Source organism: Terrapene carolina, unplaced genomic scaffold (assembly GCF_002925995.2).
Source record: "Terrapene carolina triunguis isolate 2854851 unplaced genomic scaffold, T_m_triunguis-2.0 Scaffold89, whole genome shotgun sequence".
Lineage (NCBI taxonomy): Eukaryota > Metazoa > Chordata > Testudines > Emydidae > Terrapene > Terrapene triunguis.
Window position 1 is genome coordinate 4,500,882 of NW_020664440.1, and position 25,630 is coordinate 4,526,511.

A 25,630-nucleotide genomic window follows, 5' to 3' on the forward strand; every position below is an offset into this window, starting at 1 on the left:
CCCATGTAGATGCCTCAGGAGGAGTCCCTTACTCACTTATGCAGGCATAAAGTCTAAGTGAGAACCTAGCCCTCAATGCAAGTAGCTAGACAGGGCTATATTGACCATCTTACAGCAGAATTCTTTGGAAAGAGAAATAGGAGGCACTCAGAACTGGGACAGATCCTCTACTAATGACATCAATGGAGTTACCACAATTTAGACCCATATAGGATTGGACATATTGATCTTAAACCAGGAAATAAAAGCGGAGCTCTAGTTATTGTAAACACGTACCCACCATGCACAAGAGGCATTTGGTCATCTGAGCAATCCAACATGCTACAACAAACTCCAACACAAACCCAGGCAACTCCACTGAACGTCATCTGGGAACATGAATTTGAACTAGAACCGGTCAACATTTTCGGAATTACAAATTTTTGAGGTCATTTTTAGTCAAAAATAGTTTAATTTAAAATAATTGTCAGGAATTTCAGCTTGAACGGTCATGATTTTACAAGCATACCAAATATAAATGTTTTTGTGCTGATCTGCAGTAAACCCAGCAGCATATCAAATTTGCTTCCAACCTTCAAACAGTAACACTTGAGGTTGAGTGCTTGCATGAGAACATAGATCAGAATAATAGTTTAATTATTAGCGCTGAAAAACAACAAGGAGTCTGGTGGCACCTTAAAGACTAACAGATTTATTTGGGCATAAGCTCAAATAAGCCAGACTCCTTGTTGTTTTTGTAGATACAGACTAACATGGCTACCCCCTGATACTATTAGCGCTGAGAGTTTTCATTCTTAGGTGAACATTACAGCTCTTCTTAAACCAAAAATAATCCATTGTAGGTTTCACAGGATTCTTATGACACAAGAATTAGTTTCAATTTGAAAATATTTTCCATTTACATTGCAAAAGCAGTACTACAATTTCATGATGGCCTTAAATTATGCAAACCTCTACAGGCTTATATTTTAAAGAGAGAAATACATTGCAACTATGACACTTTAAAGCATAATGCTCCCATTATAAACAGATATCATTAACAGAAGATGTATTTTTCACATTAAGGTAGTAAACAAGAACATGCAGGATTCTTGGCATATATAATACTAACCACTTCAACACCCACCCCCGTACAATTAGACCTCTATGCAATTACATTTTCCAGACATGATATTTGAGATTAGAGATAATATACTGCATACAAGAACCTACCATAAAACAAAGAATGCTAAAACTTGCCATGATCTGGCTGTCAGCTTCGTAACTTTGCTATTAATTTTCCCTTCTGCTAGTATTTGAGGCTTAAACACACTTACATTGATTTTTTTTCCCCCAAACCCCAAACCACTTTGATAATTTTTGAGACACACTTGAAAAACGTTCACAGAGCCTGGTAAGACTGAGATGGCTGCCCCTGACCCTGAAAAATAAACCAGCTTCATATAAAATATTTTCAGACACTGATTTTCACCAATAACATGTGACATTTTTAGTGTCATGAAGAAATACTGGCGCATTAGCCATTCTCAACCAGCATGGTCAAATACTTTTTATGGACAGCCATCAAGTGGCAGATGATGGGAAATGAAGTAATTCATGCATACAAACCTGCTCATTCTATGCATAACCCTACCATTTCTGAAGCATCTGTACTAGCAGGTAACTTCTGTTGTGGACTGTTTCTCCAGTCTAGCAATATCCCCCTTCCCACCTTGCTCCACACACTCACACCCACGCACAGCTAAATCCCTGCTAGAGATTCAAAGATCCTTCCATTTCAGTATGTGGCCTATCAAATCAAACTAGGAGACAGACCTGGGTTCTCAGCCGTGCTTCCACATTGATTTGTTTTGACTATATAATGCACCCTATGTAAATACTAAGCTTTATTATTTTTCACACGTACCTCTCAAGGCATCAGAGTGATTGTGTTCTGCTTCAGGAGAGCTGGACACAACCCCACTGTCCCGAGTTATTATACAAAGTCCACTTATGCATGTGCACTTATGTTGTGGGCACAAGTGACATCATTTACAAGTGGAACACTTGATGGTGCATACACAAAAGGGGTTCTGAGCACGCAAATTCTATTCTATGCATCCAGGTCGTTGCATTTGGGAACGGGCACACAAACAGAGGCAATATACAGAAACACCCACAATGTTTTGCTCTAACGGGATTGATCATTTTAGTGTTGCATGTTTCAAGCCAAGTGTTGCCCGCACACCATCTTCCTGACCAAATATTTCACTCTAGGGCTAGACTTCCATTTTCCATGCATCCCACAAGGGCCGGGTCTTCCCATTGGGTATGAACTCGGTCTCCACCTGCATGCAGTTCAATGCCCAAAACTCTGTGTGCCCAATCACTTGTGCAGGCAAATGATGGGGTTTGTGCAGGTGTGTGAAGTGGAGCTTTTGTACTCAAGTGAGACCGCCCAGACATTTGGGAGGAGATGGCATGCACACCAACAGAGGCCACATTTTAAAACCCGGCTGTGACAGATCTGACCACCCCTTTTCCAAAAACAGACTGAACATATTTCAACGGGGAAAGGCTCAGAAGTATTTTAATCTGTAGCTCTATTACCAGCTAACTGTATTGCCAGCAGCTCAGCGGTTAAGCAGTTCGAAACATTTATTTGTAGATATGCTTGCATGTCAAACTCAGCCAGTTTTCAACACACGTTGCTACTCTTGTGACATACCAGAAATGCAGATCTGACTAGAACCACAGACAAGGATGACGCGGACATCCAAACAGCCTTTCCTGCAAATGGGGCTCCCTGTGCTGATGATCTAAGAGCTATGTTTTCTTCTGCTATTACTACAACTGTGCCTTTCTTTGACACAATGTGTCAGCAATGCAGATAGTGTCTGTGATATGCTGCAGCAGTTGGCTTTAGCTTTACCATCGAGTTTGGATTTCCCAGGTGAAGGGTCTGGTCTGGTCAGCTAATACATTCCTCTGAGTGCATGTCAAAACACGGTCCGCTTGCCTGTCGTAGGCTTACAGCTTCCTACTGTTCTACAAAGTGCTCAACCATGTAGGTGTCAAAACATATTATAGACAGAGGCAGTAGCAGTACTCCAGCTAAGAGTTCATGGGCTTTTTCCATTTTAAACGTTGGATTGGAGAGGATCTTCACTCCGTCAGTCTAATAGACCGTTTCATTGGCACACAAGGTGCCAACCTGCATGCTCATATTAAAAAAAGCTGCTTAAAAATGTAAAGTCTTTTTTTAATATACAAGGGCAAACAAAAAGTCATTTGGATCAGACTTCAGAAACTGGGGTTGTTTGTTGTTGTTTTCATAAGGGGTCATAACAGAGTCAAAACATTTTCAGCTAGATTAGTGCTAGTTGATATTTTAGAAAAGAACATTTTGAAAGGGGGGGGGAGAGGATCTGCAGAGGTTCGTTCTTTCTTTCTAACTTTATTCACTTGTCTCACTCACTTGCACATCACAAAAATCTCATGAGGAGAACGTAGGTCCTTGCAGCCCGCATCATATCATCACATTTAAATGGCAAAACAAAGTCACCGTAAAACCTATGTGGGGCAGCCTAAGACAAAAAAAACCCAACTCTGTGGAGACTTCATGGTGGGTTCAAAGGGAGGACAATGCCAGTTATAATGCTCTTGAAAGAAATCAAGGAAAATAAGCACAATTGACTGCACTCCGGGTGGGGTTTTCAAAAGTGCATTAGGTTGTTAAGCACCCAGATTTTCAATGGGCGTTGTCGCCTAACTCACTTAGGTGCTTTTGGAAATGCCAGCCTACAACGTTGCTTAGGAAATACAAATACACACAATGGAACTTCTGAATTCCAGAAGGAGGTAGCACTGATGGGGTCCAGGAGATTTCTTACCAGAGAATCTATCCATCCAGCTGCCTAATGCACCATACCACCAGGAATGTATTTCACCAGGAATGTCAGAGGCCTGGTCTACACTACGACTTTAATTGGGATTTAGCTGCGTTAATCCGAATTAACCCTTCACCCATCCACACTACAGAGCCAGTTAATTCGAATTAAAGGGCACTTAAAATCGATTTCTGTACTCCACCTCGACGAGCGGAGTAGCGCTTAAATCGATTTTGTTAATTCGAATTAGGGTTAGTGTGGCCGCACACCACCGAATTACTGTGGTTAAAGTAATGGGGTAGTGTGGCCGCACACCACCGAATTAATGTGGTTAAAAACCGAATTAATGTGCTTAGTGTGGCCACGCACAATCGAATTTATACAACCTGTTTCCCAAATTCGAATTATCTAAATTCGGATTAATCCTGTAGTGTAGACATACCCTGAGTGTTTGGCTGGAGGACTACTTTGTGTGATCCTTTACACACATGGAATTATATTTGATCTGTGAAGAACCAGCCAGTTTCTGCATTGCTCAGTTGCTGCAAAACTGGCGGAGGCCGTCTGGAGTGAGAACGCTCTGATGCTTGTGTTTCTGGCATTATCCTCAGCGTTATTTTAACGAACTTGTCGACGTCCAATTCCCTTGCTCTCAGCCTTTCCTTTACGGTGACATTTGCTCACGCAAACGGAGCAATCTCCATGTATCACTCTAATGCCAGTGTCCCTGGTCTAAACCTCCCTTCCTCAATTAACACTCATCTACCACAGACTTCAAAGAGCGGAGAGCAGGTTTTGCGGAGTAATGCAGAAACTGACACGGACCCACTGCTAATGCCAATTTCCTTGGCAATAACCTTTCTGACACTACCGGCAAGAAAGTGGAATGATTCTTGCCTTCAAATGCTCACTCAACTCTTACTTTGCCTTTTTAAAGTCCTGTTTTCAGCCAACTCACCAGAACACTCTCTCCTGCCCTCAGTCACCTCTGCCCACCCCAAATGATCCCTTCCTCTCCTCAATACTCAGTGGCCGAGTGCAGGCAGTAAGGCAAAAACCAGCCCAGTCACTGCGTTAAACGGATCGTTTTCAAACCAGCTGCTAACATTCTACAGGTCACGTATTGATCCTATTGAAGTCAATGGCAACATTCCCTATGATTTCAAAGGGCACATGAGTTTGCTTGACATGTTTATGATAAACATCTTTAAATGCTTTTTTTATTATTATTATTATTATTTTTTAAAACAGGGTACAGATTTCCATAGAGCTTGTCTAGTCTGTGCCAGCTCACGTGTAAAAGCATAAAGGGGCTTAATGAAGTGTTTGTGGAAGGAACTTGATTCATACAGTAGCGCTAGGTGGACATTTGGTTGGTATCTTAAAACTCTGAGTTCCAAGGTCATTTGGAGCAGAGTCAGGCCAATGCTTTTGAGCAGCCCATCATCTCTCTTCAAATATTTAGCTCTGGGTGGCCCAGTCAATATTTTGGTCAGTTTGGGCCCCCAATCCAGTGTCCACCAATCCAATGTCACCGCTCGAGCCATTTGTTTATCAAGAACACCAGCAGGTTTTTCGGTGCTATTGTACTCACTCAGGCCTGTTGCATTCTCGAACGGCGGTTTTTATGCCACCACCACAGGTTCTTGAACAGCTTCCAAAGGGACTCCACGATCCCCACGCTCCATCGGTTACCGGCGCCTCTCGCTCCTTGGGGACACACACGCCATACTTGCAGTGCTGTACGCAAAAGAGAGCATCACAGAACGATTCTTTTCCGTTACAGAATATTGACGTTTTAGAGGATAGCAATCAACATTTCCCCTCGGTTTTCAGCCCATGTTCATTTGTCTGCCTTTTCTCAACAACTACATTCACAAGGAAAGGAACATTTTACAAAAGCAGCCTTAACTTACTGTTCATCACACTGGCTCAAAAACTTGGGAAAACATTTTTAAATGCTAGAGCGCTTAAAATCCCCGGTGTCTGATCCTGCCTTCACCGAAATCAAGGATGAAACTCACATGTCCCAACTCCGGAAACCACTACACGCTTAGCTTTCGCTTTAGGCACATGCTTACGTGCTTTTCTGACTTCAGTAACAATAAGAGCGGGTCACGTGGCATTATACTGCTCTGCATGAGATTAGGGTGAAGCAGCAGGTTCAAAACTTTTGCATCCTTAAAAGGTGAAGACCAGACAGATTGCAGAGGCCAGAAGAGTGATTTATAGAGAAACGATAACAGCTACACCAGCCAAAAAATACCCCCGTTTACTGATCCTGAACTGTAAAGCAACACTCGTAGTGACGACTTTTGAAAAAAAGCTACTTATCTGATTTTCTGGCTACAGGCTGAGAGCCACATTGCATCAGTAAAAAGAGACAGATGATCAGGAATATAAAGAAAGAAAAATCTCCTGAACTGTAGAAACTGCCAGAATAAAAGGTAAGGGAAAACATAAGAAAAGTAGGGCAATAAAAACGGCAAATAAAAACAAGTGGGGTTTCTCCGCCCCCAGAATACTTTTTCCACATCACTTTACTTCCCCAGGCCTATTTCCACGTAAAAGTTTTGTTGGCATAGCGACGTCAGGTCCGAGTGTGAAAAACAAAATCACTCCCCCTAACCCACGCAGCTGTGCCAGCAAAAGCCCTAGAGCAGATGCAGTTATACTGGCAAAAAAAGCCTTTTGTGGGAGTAGCTTATTTTGTCCAGGGAACTGGTATAAGCGATCCTGGCAAAAGCACGTCTTTTGCTGGTCTAAGCTGTAGGTTTGCCGTAGGTTAGGAGGGTTTGCTGGTAGAGATATAGGGGCATGGCAAACCCTCTCTAGTGTGGCCAGGGCCTGAGAAACATAGGGTCAAATCCACTGAATTCCATGGTGACACTTCAAGGGGGCCAGGCTTTCACCCCTAGTGAATTTTGCGTCGCCATAGCCCCTAGAAGCCCTACTCGGTGACCAAGACCCTATTGTGCTTTTTAACATGGAGGGTAATTAACCACTGACATAACTCGCCCAGGGAAGTGATACATTCCTCATACAATTGGTGCTGTTCATTGGAGACGGGATGTCTTTCCAAAAGACATTCTCTGTCTAATCCAACCACAAGTTACTGGGCTCAATAAATGCTCCCCTGCAGAAACTACTGGGTCAAATTCTACAGCCCGGGCTATGCAAGGGGTGAGACAAGGTGATCATAATGATCCCTTCTGGACTTAAAATCTATGAACGTGGCTATTTGCTACATCCTATTTTTACATTAAAAACAAACACTTCAGAGCCTACAGTGTGGGGGATGGGAAAGGAGGCAAAAGCGAAGGCTACCAGTTTGTCTGCAGCACATCCTGTTGCCTTGGAGTACAGAAGGGGTTTTTGAATAACGGCTGCAGATCACCTAGGCTCCAACATCTAAGAAGAGTGGGATGAAATAGGAGCTTGATCCTGAAAACACTTATGTACGTGAGTAGCTTTACGCAACCAAGTAGTCCCAGGCCTTGTCTACACTATGGGGGGAGATCGATCTAAGTTACACAACTTCAGCTATGTGAATAACATAGCTGAAGTCAATGTACTTAGATCTACTTACCGCGGGGTCCATGCTACGCGATGTCGACTGGAGACACTCTCCCGTCGACTCCCCTTGCAGGTCTTGTTCAGGTGGAGGACAGGAGTCGACTGGAAAGCGATCAGCGGTCGATTTAGCAGGCTTCACTAGACCCACTAAATTGACCGCTGATGCATCGATCGCCACGTGTCCAGCCCCTGGTAAGTGTAGACAAGTCCCCAGTTACTTGTGTAAAACAATTCACATTCATAAGTGTTTGAAGGATTGCAAGCTAATAGCCTGATCGATGCATTTCTTATTTGGGAGTGCTTAAAGTATTTGAATGTTTAAAAAAAATTCCACTTTATTGGCAATAATGTTAAATGTGATTCTGGTTCAGCAGTCAATCTCTATTCGTGGGAAATCAATGGGATTCCCACAGGTGCTTAATTGCTTTGGGGCCAAAAATAAATCAAACACCCTCCGTCGACATCGTTTGAGATCCATGGATTTTTCAGCGCCACTGCAACATGTACGGCTATTCCTCTGACATCGCGACAGCTTCTTGAAACTCAAGGATCTGGCACAAAATTCTTCTCAGAAAGTGACGGTCCCTGTTTCTGGGCATTTATAAAGGGATCAGCAAGAGGTTTCATCCTAACAGATGGAGCCTGTTTTCCGTGAATGCTTGGGTGCAAAACACTCTGCATATTTCAGACAGCGAGGAATGTTGGTACCTTCAAAGTCACTATGATGCAATTTTTTTTGCCCTTTAAAAATGGCTGATTAGTTTTATATCACATTTCAGGCACAATCTGAGCACTTTCCTGAAGCAAAAACCTATTGAAATCACTGTTTGTTCGCTGTCTGCGCAGGGCCTAGCACAATCCGTGACCAGTGCTGTTAGGTAATAATTCTGCAGGAATAAAGACTGTAGGTGTAGAACAAAAATGATCATACCTGGATTGAGAGTTTAATGCCAGAAATACTAATAGTTTACAGAAATATTTTGCAAACAGTAACTCATGAATCTTCATAAATAGCCCCATGAGGTTGCGGAAGCAATGTGATCATTCCCTTTTCTCAGACTATTGTTGACCGTTTAATCTGGCCTCCTGGCTAGCTCCGGCCAGCAAATTCACCTAGAAAAGGAGTGGCCAACCTGAGCCTGAGAAGGAGCCAGAATTTACCAATGTACATTGCCAAAGAGCCACAGTAATACATCAGCAGCCCTTCCCCCCCAGTCCCAGTGTCTCCCGCCCACTGGCAGCCCCACCGATCAGCGCCTCCCGCTCCCTCCCCGCACCTCCCGATCAGCTGTTTTGTGGCATGCAGGAGGCTCCAGCGGGGAGGAGTGAGGGCACGGCAGGCTCCGGGGAGGGGACAGGAAGAGGTGGAGTGGGGGCAGGGCCTGTGGCAGAGCCAGGGGTTGAGCAGTGAGTACCCCCCCGGCACATTGGAAAGTTGGCACCTGTAGCTCCACCCACGGAGTCGGTGCCTGTACAAGGAGCCGCATATTAACTTCTGAAAGGCTGCATGGGGCTCTGGAGCCACAGGTTGGCCACCCCTGACCTAGAACATCCCATGTGTGGATGAGCAAAGCGAGGCACAGAAAGCTCTTTGCACAAGCCCACAGATCCCAGGAATTCTCGCCTCTCTGTTCTGTGCGCCGGCCATCTGGGAAATTCAATGTTAAACCTAAAGAAAATGTAGGGCCCAATCCAACTCCCATTAAACATCAATGGTGGTTGGATACGGCCTTTAAACCGGGCAGTTGTAAGCCTATCATAAAGGCCTTGCAATGAAAATGCTGACACACCCGTAACTAAAGTGGCACTGCTCAAATATTTAGACAAATCACAAACCATTCATCAAATTAATGCTGTGTCAACAAACATTGCTAGATTACTGCTGAGGCCGGACTGGCACGAAAAGAAACCGAAACGGAATGGTCTCCATGGTAATGGAGTCAGAATTTGCTGATGCACCCTGGTTTCTCTGGCACGCTGGGCTCAGTTCATTTTATATTTAATTTGTGACTGATCTCTACAGCCACAGAGAATCCGTGGGGAGTTTCAACAATTTTTGCAGAACTATCCAGTCAAAACTCCATGGAAAAGCTGTGTAAAATCTCAACAAAAAGTCTGAAAAAAGATTTCCCCGCTTACTGTCCCTGACCAGGTTTTATTCATCCTGAACGACTCCATGTCTTCTCTCTCACCTGCACATACACATCCCACACCACGCGCTGCAAAAACGCGGGACCAAATCTTTCTCCATTAGCAAGAACATTGCACACGCACTGGCTAACTGTGCAGGATGAGGAGTGGAACTGGAGAAATATAGTCAGGTTTCCGAAGAGGGCTAGTTTAGTATGGCACCGGGGGTACAGAAATGCAAACCAGGGCCAGCTGCTACCACGCTAAACCTATATAAACACTGGCCTCTCAGCATGCTTAAGAGAGATCTCTTTCCTCCAGCGCTGCCTGCCTGCCACTTGCTAATGAAACAAGTTGGTCCTAGGTGTGTTTGGCTAGCTGCTCACTATTTGGGATGGGGTCTATTTGCTGGATTCATTTGAAGATGTGCTTGTCCACTAGTCTACAGCATGCCCTGGGTTTGCCTTCCTCTGCACACTTGATTACCAAGGGCCATATTGTTTAACAAGAGCCTGCCGCAGTACAGCCTGTTTTATTAAAAAGTCCTACGACGTCTGTTTCTCCATTGAGGGCCCAATCCTGCCATCTGATGCATACATCACTGCCACTGACGTTTCGAGAGTTTAAGCACTGCAGGATGGGGCCCTGTCCTAGTTGTTTTCAGAGGCACACAGAGTCAGCAGCTGTCATCAAAGTAAAGAGACACGTGGCATCAAGATGGCAGTGCTGTCCCAGAGGAGAGACTTCCTGCAGAAATGTTGACTTCGGCAGTGAAGTATCCAGCCACACACAGGCTTGGCACTGATGACCCAGTGAAGCAGACTGAATAACTTACGAATATAGGCAACTAACAGAGCTTGACATGACTTACAAGCTTCACATCTGATGGTTAAGGACACGGAACTCTGCCAGGAAATTACACTATTGATTATGTTCAGAATTTCAGGATTTGTGGTCATAAATAGCACATCATTAAAGAAAGAAAGAAAGAAAGAGAGAGAGAGAGAAAGATGTTCCACTTTAATAAACAGCAAGATTAAATTAAGGAAATACAATTGTGTTTCTTGGAAACATACTGTGAATGTTCAAGTTGCGTAACTTTCATGTCTTTTTTTGTTTGTTTTACATCTATGTTTAAATATTATTTTTGTGTTTTGGAAACACATGAATTAAAAACAAAAAAATATACAGTGTCTGCCAGAGCTCTCTTTCCTATGGGCCTGTGTCTTATGGAATGAGTGGAAGTGCTGTTGTTAATCCAGTTTTTGTCTGGACCAACTTCAAAATAACTGACGCAGACATAAATTCACGAAGGGAGGTCGTGATGGTGGAGGGAGGCATTAGAACAGAGTCTACTTTCCTTTGTCTCTCCAAGAGACTCCTAGATAATTTACCCAATCCAGAGCCCATGCATCAGTTGACTTGCTACTAAATAGATTGTCAGGGGGCAGACAAGTGTACCAAGACTTCACGCATGCATAGCCTATACGACTACCTACTGCCCTAAACAAGAAACCCAAAATCATGATTATGCCTCTACCGGTAGCAAAAAAAGGCAACCATATCTGTAATTCTACGCTATTTGAAATAGTTTCTAAAACCACAAGAGATATGGATACGTTTATTATCTTCTTTTTTTTTGCATTGCTTATTTTAAAATCAGTGAAGCAGTGATACTGTGAAACAAAAGTAAATGATCATCACAAGTATTCACCTAGCAAAGGCCAAAAAACGGAGGTTGGATTATTACTTGATTTAATTTGGTGTCAGCTTCAGTGCTCTCATATTCAAAATATGTGCAAGTTAATACTCCTCTGTTACATAAATAGCTTTGATTTAGGAATAGGATTTTAAGGTGGGGGATACGATAGCCAAGTTGTTTTATCTCCATTTGGACAGGCAAGCCCTTTGGTTTCCAAAGATATTTCCATTAAAAAAAATGGCACTTTATTTTCTCTGCCAACCCATATATAACAGACTTTAAACAAGGCGACTTGAGGCCAAGCATTACTGAGCATGCAGGGCTGGCCACATCATAGCTTAGTTCTAAAATAGCTACTCATTCCCAAGAAATTAACTCCAGATTTTGTACATCAGTGTTTTGCAAGACACAGCAAAATATGGGGGAGGATTTTTATGCTGATCCAAACTTTGGAAGGGTAAATTAGACCAAAACGCAGAAATGCTCCCTCCTCCCACTTTTCTATAAGGCCCTTTGGCCCAGATCCACAACGTGACAAAGGCATTGTGATGCTCGGAGTCATGACACCTAATTTTTAGGTGCTTAGAAAAATCACAGGAACAACAATGCGACCCACACAGCCTGAACTGGGTACCCAGACTCCCTATTCAATGAATGGGGAGAGAGAGGCACCTTAGAGTGTGATCTGCAAAAAGCCAGCATGCTAGGCAGGGACCCGCCAAGGGGAGATGCTAAGGAGAGGGGTGTATCCCGAACTCCACCGCCTTACGGTGTTAGGCACCTAAGTCTGGTCTGGGCCTGTCTATGCTAGTGATCCACAGCCGGGAACGTTCTCTTGGACATTTAGGCATCTCAGTCATTCCTTGCAAGAATGAGTTAGGTGCCTCGCTCCACACAAAGCAGCGGTGGTGATGCCTACTGGTTAGAGCACTCACCTGGGATGCGGAAGACCCAGGTTCAATTCCCACCTCAGGCAGAAAAGGAGAAAGGATTTGAACAGGGGTTTCCCAGGAGAGTGCTATGGGATAGTCTGATCGGAGGAGAGGATCTCCCTCACTCTCTCCTGTTGAAGCTGTTCCACTGTGGCTAAATAGTGAAAGAGTCACTGGGAGGGAGGGAGAGGCAGACAGACAGAATATGCCCATTGGGGATTTGCTGGCTTAAAAACAGAGGGTCCCCCCGACACGTTGCCAGACTTATGGACAATTGCCTTCAGACTTTTTTCAGACACCAGAGGCCTCAGCATCTGCCTCCATGCGGAAGAACAGGCATTTGCCGTGTACGTCCTTTGAGTCTCTGGGCGTTGTTAACTCAGTGGTTTTATGCTACTGTGGCAGAGCGGCTGTTTGGCCTGTCTTTGGGCTCGGAACACCACACCTGAGAGGCTGATTCCCACAATGGGTGCAGTTATTCAGTTGCTGGTTAGGGCGGAGAAAAAAAAACATAAAGGAAGAATGTGATGGGAGGAATGGGGGACGGCATGGGGTTGGGGGGGGACATTGGCCTGACTTTGTTTTCAGGCACATATTTTGGGCTGAGGAGGTTTGGATGGTCTCTTTTTGCACCTGTGATTCGTTAGGAATGGGACTGTAACTTCTGGGTTTTGTTTTGAATTTTTTATCCCAATAAACACGAACAGACGGGATGATTCTAAAGCCAAGTGGTTCGGGCACCCAGCTGGAAAGCAGTAAACTGGACCCACCGTCCAGTCTCCAGTATTTATATACCGAGCTCCACATCAGACTATCCCACAGCTCAGTGGTTAGAGCATGATCCTGAGAGGTGAGAGACCCCCGTTCAAATCTTTTCTTCCTCTGTGCCTGAGGGGGGAATTGAACCCAGGTAAGGGCTCTAACCACTAGGCTAAAAAAATATCAGATGAGGCACTATCACCGCCATCACCTCCTAGAATTTGAAGGGGACCCAATCCAGTAGGTTAACTCTGAGCAGGCAGCCTTGCTGGACTGGGCCCCATGGGTGAGATAGGTGCTCCTCTGCCCATTGCCTCATGCTTTGTGGATTACGCTGGGACTTGGGCGGGAAATCGGCATCCATCCAGGCGCCTGGAGAGAAGCAGCCACGTGCATGATCAGCGGCAGAAAGTTTGGGGCCCAGGGAAGTTCTACCCTGAAAACTTGGATGTAAGTAAGTTGAGGCGCCTACAGGACTGGGCGGCAGCCGCGCGCGAGTTTTGTGGATCGCAGTGGAGCCTAAAACTGGGACTTAGGCCCAGATCTACAAAGGTACTTAGATGCCTTTCTCCCTGCTCACCTTCGTATGACTGGGCTACTCCAGATTCTGCATTATGGGACTTGTGATTTCTCACTATTTTTTACCAGGACTGACCATGAAAATAGTTACTATCGGGATTAGTGCTCCCGCCCGCCCACCTACTTTGAGCAGTCTAGGGTGACCAGATGTCCCGATTTTATAGGCACAGTCCTGATTTTGGGGTCTTTTTCTTATATAGGCTCTTATTACCCCCAACCTCCTGTCCCGATTTTTCACATTTGCTGTCTGGTCACCCTAGAGCAGTCCCATTGAAGTCAGTGGGAGATACCTTGTTGCTTTAACTTTAAATTTACTTGTCATTAATTCTTACCACGTCTGAGTGTAATACATCTTCTTTATTTACTACAATGCAATACAAACACACACAATAGCATATCTTATACACACAGAGTAGGGAGACATTATCTGTTAGTCTTATATTGTGACCAATACTGAATGAAGTCGCTGAAAAGCGACTCATTTGGGATAGGAACTACACCCAGTAGTTTTTTCAAGATCAAGCCCGTATGCTTTTTAAAGGGTGAAATTCACCCTTATGCAGTGGGCCACCACAAGGTCTATGCATCCCTGAAGTTCCACTTAGGTCATCAAAATCGGGTTCAAACTGGCCTTAGGCCGACTCTCTGACCAAGGGGGAACCTCAGGGAAAAGTGATGAAAATTGGTTAGAGCGGTAGACTGAGCCCACTGCCACACAGATCCAAAGAGCAATATAAAAATGGGAATTTCAAGGTTATTCCCATGACACAGTCCCCTGCGTGGATGCATGAGAAGATGTACAATTTCTGTGCCTGTGCTTGTTCATCAGAAAGAAAAGTAAAACGATATATTATGCCCATTGACTTGAATCATCACTTAGCAAAACATGTTGACTAGAAAGGTCTCAGAAATGCAGAAAAATTTAATAATCTATTTCTTTTATGAAAGTATATGGGTCAAATATAGCCTAAATACATTTTAATTAAAATGCATTTAAAAGACTGTATGTATTAAGACCAGGGATTGGCAACCTTTGGCCAGCAGCCCATCAGGGAAAGCCCCTGGTGGGCCGGGCCAGTTTGTTTACCTCCAGCATCAGCAGGTTCGGCCAATCACAGCTCCTGTTGGCCGCAGTTCGCTGCTCCAGGATAATGGCCACCACTTCCCGCAGCCCCCAGCACATCCCTTGGCCAAAGCCGCTTCCCGCAGCCGCCATTGGCCTGGAACGGTGAATCATGGCCAGTGGGAGCTGCAATCGGCCGAACCTGTGGACGCTGCAGGTAAACAAATGCCAGGGGCTTTCCCTGACGGGCCACGTGACAAAGGTTGCCAATCCATGTATTAGACAGTATTAGGGACAGCAAGTCTTCCAAGGCAATGACAACTATAACTATTAATGGTTACCCAGCGTGTTAACAAATGTGAATTTTTAAGACACAAGTCCTTGAAAACCATCAAGCATACAGCTGCTTGGGAAATGTTTTTTGTTCTTACAAAAAATTCTGATAAAAGCTAAAAAGTTTTGGTTGAAATTTTTCTTCAAAATGGTTGGGTTCTCCTGGAAAAACTAAAATCCCATAAACTATCCCCCTCCCCCCCCTCCAGTTTTTGGCATATGAACACTGAAAAATTGAGACCACAAACTAAAACATTTTGTTGAAATCAGACACTTCCCACAGACATTTCCATTTCCGATGAAAAAAATGGTTAAAGAAAGTTTCAAATGAAACATTTTGACCAGCTCTGTATTCTACTCTGAAGTTGTCCAAGCAAGGAGCCAATTTTAAACATACTAATTACCAACTGCATAGATTTAACGTCCAATGAATGGGACAGGAAAACCTCCCAGAGTTCGCTCAAGTAATTCCATGAAGTACAATTAGCTTTTCGAAAAGTAGAATTCATTTCAAAAACACAATAATGGCAAACAGGAGATTCTATAAGGAACAATTTAGAGGCATTTGCAGATGATACATTACTACATTAATTCCAAGTTAGAGAGACACTATCATTTTGACATCATACACCATCACCACTGACAAGGAACAGAACACAATACCTCCTCCATCACAAGCCAGCATGATTACACTGTGCCACCATCAAAGCTATATAGAATTAGCCTGGGGTGAATTTCAGTTGTAAATTACACTCCTTACAACTGAACTTCAGGGGGAAAAAGACGACTTTTGATTGATATAGACAGTATGAGCCTTTTAACACCATTTTTATCTACAAGGGGGTGAAACATCAGGTATTACAAACCTTTCCAGGTTCACACTCTGTCCCATCAGCCCAAGGTGTGTGTTGAGTACGACATCCTTTGTGAGCTCCATCAATGCTGATGCACCAGAGGCGTCTGCACTGCATCTGCTTCATTTATTGAAATGATCATAGTATTAAGTAATGTCCGGCTTGAGTGTGATGCACACACTGTTTATCACATGACATTTCACAATAGATTTGCCATCACTTACACAATGAATGTGTGCAATATAAAACAGGGCCAGGTGGGGTAGTACTGAATAGCTATGGGGACATGGAGCCTTTCAGCTCTAAGATAGATCAGTCCCGAACTTGGATGAGTGTGGGCAAACTTCTTCACCTGCGTGGAGCCCACCTGCGTGGAGCCCACCTGAAACCAGTAGAGCTGATTTGAAAATTTCTGTCAACAGGCGATTTTGACAAAACATGGGCTGCGTGTGTGCGTATTGGAACCAAAATCATGACCATGATCATGAAAATTCCCTCCCCCCCCCCCGTCTCCTGCTACCAGTTCCAATCAAACTGTACGGGGAGACTTTGGCACACCAGTAAAGTGCTTGAAACCACTATGGTTTATTGTTAAAGGCGGCCTAGTCAGCAAGCTGTAAATTGGCCAATCAGAAATCTCACCTAAGATAGTGGTGATCATAAGCTGTTCCCCTCTTGTAGCATTTTAGTAGTCTATGTGAAATGGAACACAGAAATAGCCACTGGAATTGGCACTAACTGGCACCTGTGTGGGGAGTCTCAGCAAACAGCAGGGGACAATGTTTTTGCCTTTCAAAGGTGCTCAGTAGAACAGGAGCGAGGCATGCTGCAGGGCAGAGTGAGGACTATTGTGTGATGCTTCTGTTTGGTGGACAGAGGGCTTCTCTCTCCAGGGCAGTCATATGTTAAATAGCCTCTCTGTGGCTGGTCCACAGAGGACAGTTGCATTTTATAGCTCCCAGCTAATCATCTGGGGCCTGGATTTTCCAAAGGGACTCGTTATTTTGGGGTGCCTCCATGTTTAGCTGCCCAACTTGACATACCTTGGAAGTGATGAGCACCCACCCTCTGAAAATCAAGCCTCTTTCAAGTGTCCCAAGTGGGACCCCTCCAGACTGAGGCTCTCAAAATCGCTAGTCACTCCTGAAGATCACGGGTGTGATCCTTTAGCGAAAGTGGTAGAGATTTGTGCTTCGGAGACGGAGGCCCTGGAATCAAACCCTGCCGATGGCCTACGGTCGCGGTTGTTATGGCGACGCCTTTTGCCACTGACAAAAATGAACAACCTGGGTACCAAACTATATGGTCATGGGACCAACCCAGCAATGCTTTATTCCTATCGCATGTTGCGAGCAGAACGAAGAGGTGGAAGAGTACTTACCATGTATGGGCAGACTTGAGAGCCTGGTCCAAAAATTAACTCGCATTGTTTATTAACATCATAAATTACTCCTGGGAGTTGCTGAGGCAAAGTGTAAGTCCTTGATACAGGCTCATCTAGTAAACACTCCCCATAACCGGTGCTTCAATAAAACAGAAGAACAACAAGGTTAAATAGGGCTTTGTCAGGCCAGAGCCCATCTCTTTTTAATGTATTTATCAATGCAGTATCTGTGTGCCACATAAAGGTTAACAAATTAGACCCCAAAGACTCCTGCACCGTACTGAAATATGACTGTCACCCATTTTACACCTGGGGCTGCTCAGGGACATACCCTGCTTACATGGTGTGCCCCAGGTCCTGGTTTATAAACAGAACTGTGAAAAAAACACCAGATTGCCTTCCTCCCAGCCTGGGCCTTAACCCACAAGCCCATCCTTTCTCCCTTGTTATTGGGTTGTCATATTTAACATACACTACTTCAGCTACTGAGAAATACAGCACATTGCTTTGGGTACCAAAAGTGAGTGCAAACTGAAAGAGGAAATATTGAATATTCCCACTACACAAACAGTGTAAGAGCCACCTCGAGGGATACAAGCTCTCAGATCTGACTATACACAACATTGGGCCTTCACCTGCTCCCACCAAACCAATGGGAGAAGAGGGCAGGCCTAGGACATGTTCACACAAAACTCTTCATTGTACTTCAGAAGAACTCCGAACTTTCGACCGACATCATGGGCACAGATCCTGGGCCACGTTAGGGCAACTTTGTGTCATTGCAAGAGGTTGACGCGGCCTCCGAGCTACTTAAGTAAGCTATCAGAGGGCTCCTTCTGCATAGGGGGATCCTAAAGAGGTGCAGTGCCACTGTAGCGGCTGCTATACTAACCCCTTCCCAGCTGCCCACATAGGGAGTATGGCCAGAGGAAAGGATGCGTGGCCAAGCCCCCCTTTCCCCTTTCATCCTGGTCATTCTCAGATGCCAGAATGGGCAGTCAGTGTAAACTAGAGCAACCTCAGGGCCTCTCTAATTTATTCCAGGGTCCAGGTTGGCTCCAGGTCAGCTCCAAGGCCCGCAGAGGTAGATTTCATGGATTTTAGCAACTGCCTTGCTAGCTGTACCAAGTGCTCCTAACATACAACTCGGTATCTGGGTCACAAGGCTTGGGAAACTGCTGCTCAGGTTTAGCAGAGATGACGAGTTCCTGAAAAGTGATTTCCAGGGGAGCCAAGACTTAGGGCTTGTCTACACTTACCGGAGGGTCCGGCGGCAGGCAATCGGTTTTCTGGGATCGACTTATCGCGTCTAGTGAAGACGCGATAAAATCGATCCCTGATCGCTCTGCCGTCAACTCCGGAAATCCACTGCGGCAAGAGGCGGCAGCGGAGTCGACGGCAGCGCGGCAGCGGTCGACTTTCCCCCGTCCTCACAGCCAGGTAAGTCGACCTAAAATACGCAACTTCAGCTACGGTATTCACGTAGCTGAAGTTGCGTATCTTAGGTCGGACCCCGCTGTAGTGTAGACCTAGCCTTAGCCTTCCCCATAGAGAAACAATTCCTTGCCAGCTAATCCTGAGACCGAACTGGCAGGGACTGAAACTCAAAAGGTGCATTTCTACACTATGTAAACGGGACACACACGCACGCACCCCACTTCAGCTCCTTTCCAAATGATGCACACTTTGCTTTCAGTGTAACAAATCAGCTCTTTGAGGGACGCTGTATATATAACAACACCGCCACATATATAGTGTCTTACTCTAGAAACTCAGTAATGTATTTCCTACTACATTTTGACCACATCCAGGGGTTGGTGTAGAAGTTCAGTGTTGGCGCCATGACATGTTGTTGATTTTTCCCTCCATCTTCTTTGCACTTATTATTGTCATCATGCGGCATGTTAAATCTACAAAAAGTAAAACAAGTCTAATGAAGTGCACGTTAAAGACCACGTATACCGTACTCCAGCAGAAACAGGGTGTATAAAACATTTTGTCTCATTTTGAAACTGCTGGTCAATATTACAGATACAAATAAAATTAGCCAAAATATTTGGAATAACCAATACACAGTAGCTGCTTTGGAACATTATTGGATTCTTGGGGTTTGTAGCCATTTGCAGCCAGAGTACACAAAACCTTTCAACATCAGAACTCTAAGTGGCATTGTGTGTACTCGAGGTATTCTCAAGCCAGACACTTTGAGTAAAATTCAGATGCAGTTTTCTTTCTTGCTACCTGTAGCCATGATCCTGCAGGCATTCTGGACCTCACAGGATTGGGCCAATGTTATGCCAGTGACAAGTTTTCCCCAGCCAATCCAAACAGTCAAAGACTTTGGCTGGGAATTTGAAAGTCGATAGGAATTTGGCACCTGACTCTTTGTAAATCCCAGCCTTCCGCAAACTGTGGTGAAGTTATGAAATATGGGCATCATTTTGGACTTACACTGAGGCACTGTCTGTACTGGGAATGGCTATTGTTGGCCAGCCACCAGCACGGCTGCACCAGTGAAAACCCCTAGTGCAGAGAGGCACAGCTAACACAAATCACAATTTGCACCAGAGCAGAATACCCCAGTTACCGGTAGAGTAAATGGCACTGATGCTGTGTTTTACAGCTTGTCTATTCTAGGGGTCTGCAAGCCATAGATGGCTGAAGTCATAGAATCATAGGGTTGGAAAGGACCTCAGGAAGTCATCTAGTCCAACCCCCTGCTCAAAGCAGGACCAATCCCCAGACAGATTTTTGCCCCAGATCCCTAAGTGGCCCCCTCAAGGATTGAACTCACAACCCTGGGTTTAGCAAGCTAATGCTCAAACCACTGAGCTATCCTTCCCCTAAAAATGTTTTTGTAAAAAGTCCCTAGTATAGTTAAGCCCTGAGAGTTCAATACCCTAGTAGCAGAAAGTTTCTAATGAAACTGAACTGTAGTTTTAGACATCTAGGGTCAAGTTTGTCCCTGACATAGTTGCCTAAATGGAGTCACTCCAGGGATGAACTTATATTTTATCTGGTAGGTTTACAGAATGCCATCAAGCATCAATATCAACATAAACCCATGTGAGATTTGCAGCACACGCTCAATTGAAGAATGCTGCAAAAATGTCACCAAGACAGAACATCTTAAGCTGCTTTGCTAGTTGAAGTGGAAGAGGGGAAATGACTTGATGTGATCCGAAATTTGAAGGCTGATGAGTTTCTATTTCCATTCAGATTTTGTCCAGTGAGCCAAGTCTTCCCTCAGCCTCCCACATGAGGCACTCCGGTTCAGGACCACCTCCTTTGGATGAAGTTTGTGAAGTAAGCTGCTGCAAGTTAGGGGTGGGGAAGGCCAAACCTGGGGGATTTCCGTCAGGATATCAAATTAAAAAAATACAATTGCACTTAAATATACACTGCCCAAATGAAAAACGTTTTAAGCAGCGAATGAGCTGTTCATTAGAACTCACCAATCCCACCTCTGACGTCTCTAATCTAAAACCCAGTATATTATTTTAATTGGTGATGTAGCCATCAGATAGATGACACATCCTGAACTTGCAAGACAAAGGACTACGTGATCTAAGCTCATCTTTTTCGTCCCTACCTTCAACGATCAATTGGGGGCTCAACTGGATGTGGGGGCATTGGGAATCCTCCCTTCATCCACATGAGCACTGCCTTGGTGGAAGCTGTCTCAGTCGAATGCCAATCACACTAAGCTAAGTTCATCCTCCGGCGTAACTACTGCATTGACTTCAGTAAAGTTACCCGCCAGGGTAGGGTCTGTTCTGAGAAACGCGCAGTGGCAGGGGCCCTGAGGCTAGGTGGCAGAAGGGGAGAGGTTTGCCCATGTTTACTCTTAGCTCTTCCATCATCGCAGCCTCGTGACGAGTGTGAGTGCGTGCAAGGTGAGCGGCGCATGCAGTACGCCATAAAACGTGTCAGCTCCAAAGGCCGTCAAGACCTTGGATCTGCTTGGAGACACCCTACGGACTCCCACCCTCTGCGTTTAGGGGCGAGTTAGGCCTGAGAGGAAACAACAGTGCAGGAGGGGATACGTGTTCGTTTGATTTGGGCAGGGGGATGGGAAGGGCAGCATCCTTTTCTCCCCTACTCAATTGCTGCCCACAGCTGGGGACTCTCTCCACAGGCGCCAACTTTCCTCGGCACCGGTGGGTGCTCGCGCCTTCCCCCGCCCCAATTCCGGGCCCTCCCTGCCCCTATTGGACCCCTCCCCAATCCCCCGTCCCAGCCCCGCCTCTTCCCCGAGTGCGCCGCGTTCCTCCTCCTCCCCCCTCCCTCCCAGCGCTTGCCACGCGAAACAACTGTTTCGCGGCGCAAGCGTTGAGAGGGAGGGGGAGAAGCAGGACGCGGCAGCACGCTCAGGAGAGGTGGCAGATGCAGAGGTGAGCTGGGCAGAGGGGCGGGGAGGGGAGCTGCCGGTGGGTGCAGAGCACCCACCAATTTTTCCCCATGGGTGCTCCAGCCCCAGAACACCCACGGAATTGGCACCTATGACTTTCTCTGACACACCCTCCCACCCATTCTTTGCTCCTCCTGGGCTGGGCCTTCTCTTTGCCACTCCATGATGCTATGGAGCATCTTCAGCCGCCTTCCAGATGCTGCCTGCTGTTTCGCCTCCTTGTCCTTGCACCTCCTACCCAAGTACGCTCATTTCTTAGGCTCAGCTGTGCATCAGTTCCACTTAGCATATATCTTTGGCTATTTAAATGTAAACTTATTTACATAAAAACATACACGTGGCCAAGTTCATGCGCGATCGTAAAAGCAGTACTTAGTCCGTTATCTTCGCTAATTGAACAGCTTCTGTACGGATCACAAACAGTGCCCAATTCAGCCAGACCTAGAAAGGCAAGGGCAGAACAAAAAGGTTTACGATAAAAAAAGAAATATTGCTCAGAGTTAAGCACATATTAACATTGTCACCTCAAAGGAGTAAAACAAAAATAGATTAAGCTTACCTAATGTATCACATTTGTCGTGAGCTCTACAAATATCCTGTCTGAAAGCAGAACAGACTTGACGCTTTTAATTTTCATGTACACGCAAGTTACAGTACAAATGCAAAAATAAAAAAAAAAAAATTCAAAAGCAATTCTTGGTTCTCCAGCTGACATTCTCAAGCTGGTTTTGTCACACAAGCTGTCAGTGAACAAAGAGGTCTGATTCAACTGCCTATTTAAGTCAATTAGAGTTTTACCAATTTCCTTCAATGGCATTAGGAGCAGGTCCTGGATACTACAATCAATCAAAGATGCATTTAACAGAGGGATAAATATTTACCATACTTCTTTTCATTGCTACACTACTTCCACAGTTGCAATCCAAACACTTGTGGTCATTACTGGGCTACCCCAAATGAATTATTTCTGATGATCACATGCATTATAAATCAATCGCTTCCAACTGTGATACTCAAATGGCTACATTATTAATGAGAAAACTTAATATACCTGGTAACAAGTACAGCAGTATCATGTTTGGGTAGATTGTTTTCTTCAGGGTGGTTCTGGGAATGCTGCCATTGGCAAAAGTTTTTTAATGTTGTCTGGGCATTATAAGATATTGAAGGACCATCCTAGCCATAAAAAAATATATATACAAAAATGTGTATTTTAGTTATTTATCTCAGTGCCCACTCCCTGTGGCAAACACAAAGAAGAAAAAAGACTTTCATTACCTGTTCATTATGTATCACGACTAATTTCACAATAACAATATTAATTAAATTTCCAATACTTGGGTCTTTATAGATAGAGGCTACCTGCATTAGAGAGAAATGTTCAGAGTTATTGCCAGCTTCAAACAAAGAATTAAAACAACACAAATTTGTCTTCTGTTCTCTGAATGAGCGGAGCGTGGAAGCTCTTCGCTGTCTCACTGGGTTTTGTAGTAGAATTTTAGCTAATAATCTGGTCACGAACATTATCTCGGTGCAAAACCTTAAGAGATTTAGCATCACACCTTGAGCGTTGTTTTAAAATGAAAAGGAAAACCGTGTGTGCCAGAATCCCAAAATCTTTCAGTTCTGTGCACATATATTATCACCCACATTCTATCCTCAGATAGTGCAACTATCAATAGCTAAGATTTTCAAAAGCGACTAGTGATTTCAAATGCTTCAATTTCTGGGGTGCCCAACTCAAGATAGCTTAAACGTTGAGTGCCTGCCCTCTGAAAATCCAGCACTTCCAAATAAGTCTCAAATTGGACACGCAAAATCACTAGTCACACTTGATGATCTTGGCCATTCCCTTCCAGTAGATAATACTTTATGAAGTTTGTACATTTTGGGTGGAGACCGGGAGGGTGTGCAGAGATTTTCACCAGATAACCGTTGTACATATTTTGCTAAGCCTTACACTTAAGTGCGTGTTTATCTGTTTTATACTCTACTTTTCCATGGATATCATTGGGGGAGCGGGGTTATGGGAGGTAATCTGAGAGTGGAATTTGACCCACAGAAATCAAAGATAGAAAAATCCAAACAGATCATCTAGTCGCTACTGAGGGCTGGTCCAGGAATGTTTCCCATCGGATATTTACTAGTGTTTTCAAATAAATGGGAGATCTGCATCCAAAATAACTGCAGCTTTTGGCATAGTCATCTAGAGGATCATATCACCCTTCTCAAGGGACCTTTCTAACAACATTCTATTTTCTATACTTCTGTCTGTGAGTCTTTCAGGGAACTTACCTTTTTTTTTTTTTTTTTTGGACAGCTCATCTCTGGAAAGCACAGCATAAATTATCCAAGTGAATATCAAAATGCATTTCCAGGCTGTTCAATGTCCCATGCACCAAAGAAGAGAGTCACTGAACATTAGTCAGCAACAGGAAAGCTGTTGCTATGCTGAAAAAAAGCCTTTGTTCTGAGAAACAAGGGCACTAACTAAACACTGACCCTAAACATGCTCTTATTATTAATCTCCTCTCATGACAGATAGTGGTAGTGTCTTTTGAGCCCCAGGATCTGGACTCTAAGTTCAGAGATCGCATCTGATTTAGGGAACGTGGAGTTCTGTAATCCAGAATCTGCCACCCATAGCATCAGCTCACATGGCTGTCTGCTTCAGTGCTGAGGGTAGAGATCGGCGCTCGGCAGGCACAGAACGCTCAGAGCTGATCAGTGAGCTCAGCACAAAGATCCAGTGGCATTTGGAACCATTAAGCCTGTGTAACCCACCTTCTGAGTGTGGTGCTCTGTCCCATCTAGTGGCACCAAGACCACTTAGAGAGAGAGAGAGATTAATGAGTTTGCTCTACAGCCTTAGCTAACAGCCAGTTGGCTTTTAGCTCATGTGATAGAGGCTCATGCACTAAACTCCAGAGGTCCCAGGTTCGATCCCGCCCGCTGACCACCGGGGTCTGTCAGCCTTACATCTGCTCTTGAATGGGGTGAGAAAGCTAAGGAAGATGCCAGCAAAACCACCCTACCACTGCACACAAGCAAGAGTTGCCACTGGGACTCCTACTACCATCATGGAAAGTCAACTGATACTACTACTCTTCATGAGCTTTAAGCAGCAAAGAAAATTGGGTAACAACTCAACCTCTAAATCCCAGCATGTAGGAAGGGGGAGGGGATCCACCCTCATGATTGTGTACGCTCGGAAGCCACATGCGGCAAGATTCCCATTCAGCTTGTACATCACCCGGGCCTGAGTGGGAAGGAGACTAGATCCCAAGGACAGCAGCACTAGCCTGTGGCAACCCTACTGCTGGAGACCTGGGGAACTGAAGGAACGAACCACAGGAATAGTTAATTTGTGTGGTGGAGCCAGGGATGGAAGAACCCATCCAACAGGACTGGAAGAGTCTCTTGTGGGTTCCGACATTTTCTATATTGAGGGAGGACATGGCTGAAGTTTTGTTGAGCTGAGCCACATTCCATCTTTACCTAATCCTGACTTTAGTACAGTACTTGATGTACACAAGCTATGAGTATCGCACCCTCTTGGGATGGGGCGAGTAAAATCCAAGGGGGGAAATTCTTCCTCTATTTTGATACTTACTATTGACATTAATGTTAAGATATAGTGTTGCAGATTAGCTCCATGGTAGGCAACCATTCTGCTGTCTGCCACCACCATGACTTCCACAAACCGAGGGTAGGAGAGGAATCGCTTTGTCCTTCGGTGCGTCTTGTCATCAGTCTTGTTGTTATATGTAGAAAATTGATTTCCGGCTATGCTATGTTTTAATACCTCCACGTCCGAGAACAGACTACTTTCTTGCCATTGTCTTCTCCGGTTTTTCCTCTTGCTCTTCTTGTGACTATTTTCATGCCCTATGGTTTAAAAAAAGATGGATTCCTGATTGAATGCATTCAAAACCACATGTTTTTCATGTTAGGAACACACTTCAGTTCATACAACAGCTAGTAGCCTGTCTCCTACACTCATTTAGATTTGTTCTAAGTAGCCATGCAAAACAAGGA

General features: G+C 44.7%; 1 protein-coding gene across 2 annotated transcripts in view; it reads right to left on the reverse strand.

Moving 5' to 3' along the window:
- ADAMTS9 (ADAM metallopeptidase with thrombospondin type 1 motif 9) overlaps positions 1 to 25,630 on the reverse strand; it is a 133,525-nt gene that overhangs the window by 86,298 nt on the left and 21,597 nt on the right. The window contains exons 4-12 of one of the 2 annotated variants that reach the window (XM_024192709.2): positions 25,206 to 25,480; positions 22,871 to 22,954; positions 22,644 to 22,768; positions 22,152 to 22,192; positions 21,928 to 22,033; positions 18,945 to 19,091; positions 17,179 to 17,320; positions 15,810 to 15,914; positions 5,464 to 5,609 (exon numbers count right to left, since the gene is read on the reverse strand). In XM_024192709.2, coding sequence (XP_024048477.1) covers positions 5,464 to 5,609; positions 15,810 to 15,914; positions 17,179 to 17,320; positions 18,945 to 19,091; positions 21,928 to 22,033; positions 22,152 to 22,192; positions 22,644 to 22,768; positions 22,871 to 22,954; positions 25,206 to 25,480 — 1,171 coding nt within the window. Of the gene's footprint in view, positions 1 to 5,463; positions 5,610 to 15,809; positions 15,918 to 17,178; positions 17,321 to 18,944; positions 19,092 to 21,927; positions 22,034 to 22,151; positions 22,193 to 22,643; positions 22,769 to 22,870; positions 22,955 to 25,205; positions 25,481 to 25,630 lie in introns of both variants that reach the window. The other variant, XM_024192708.2, reaches the window with a different exon arrangement.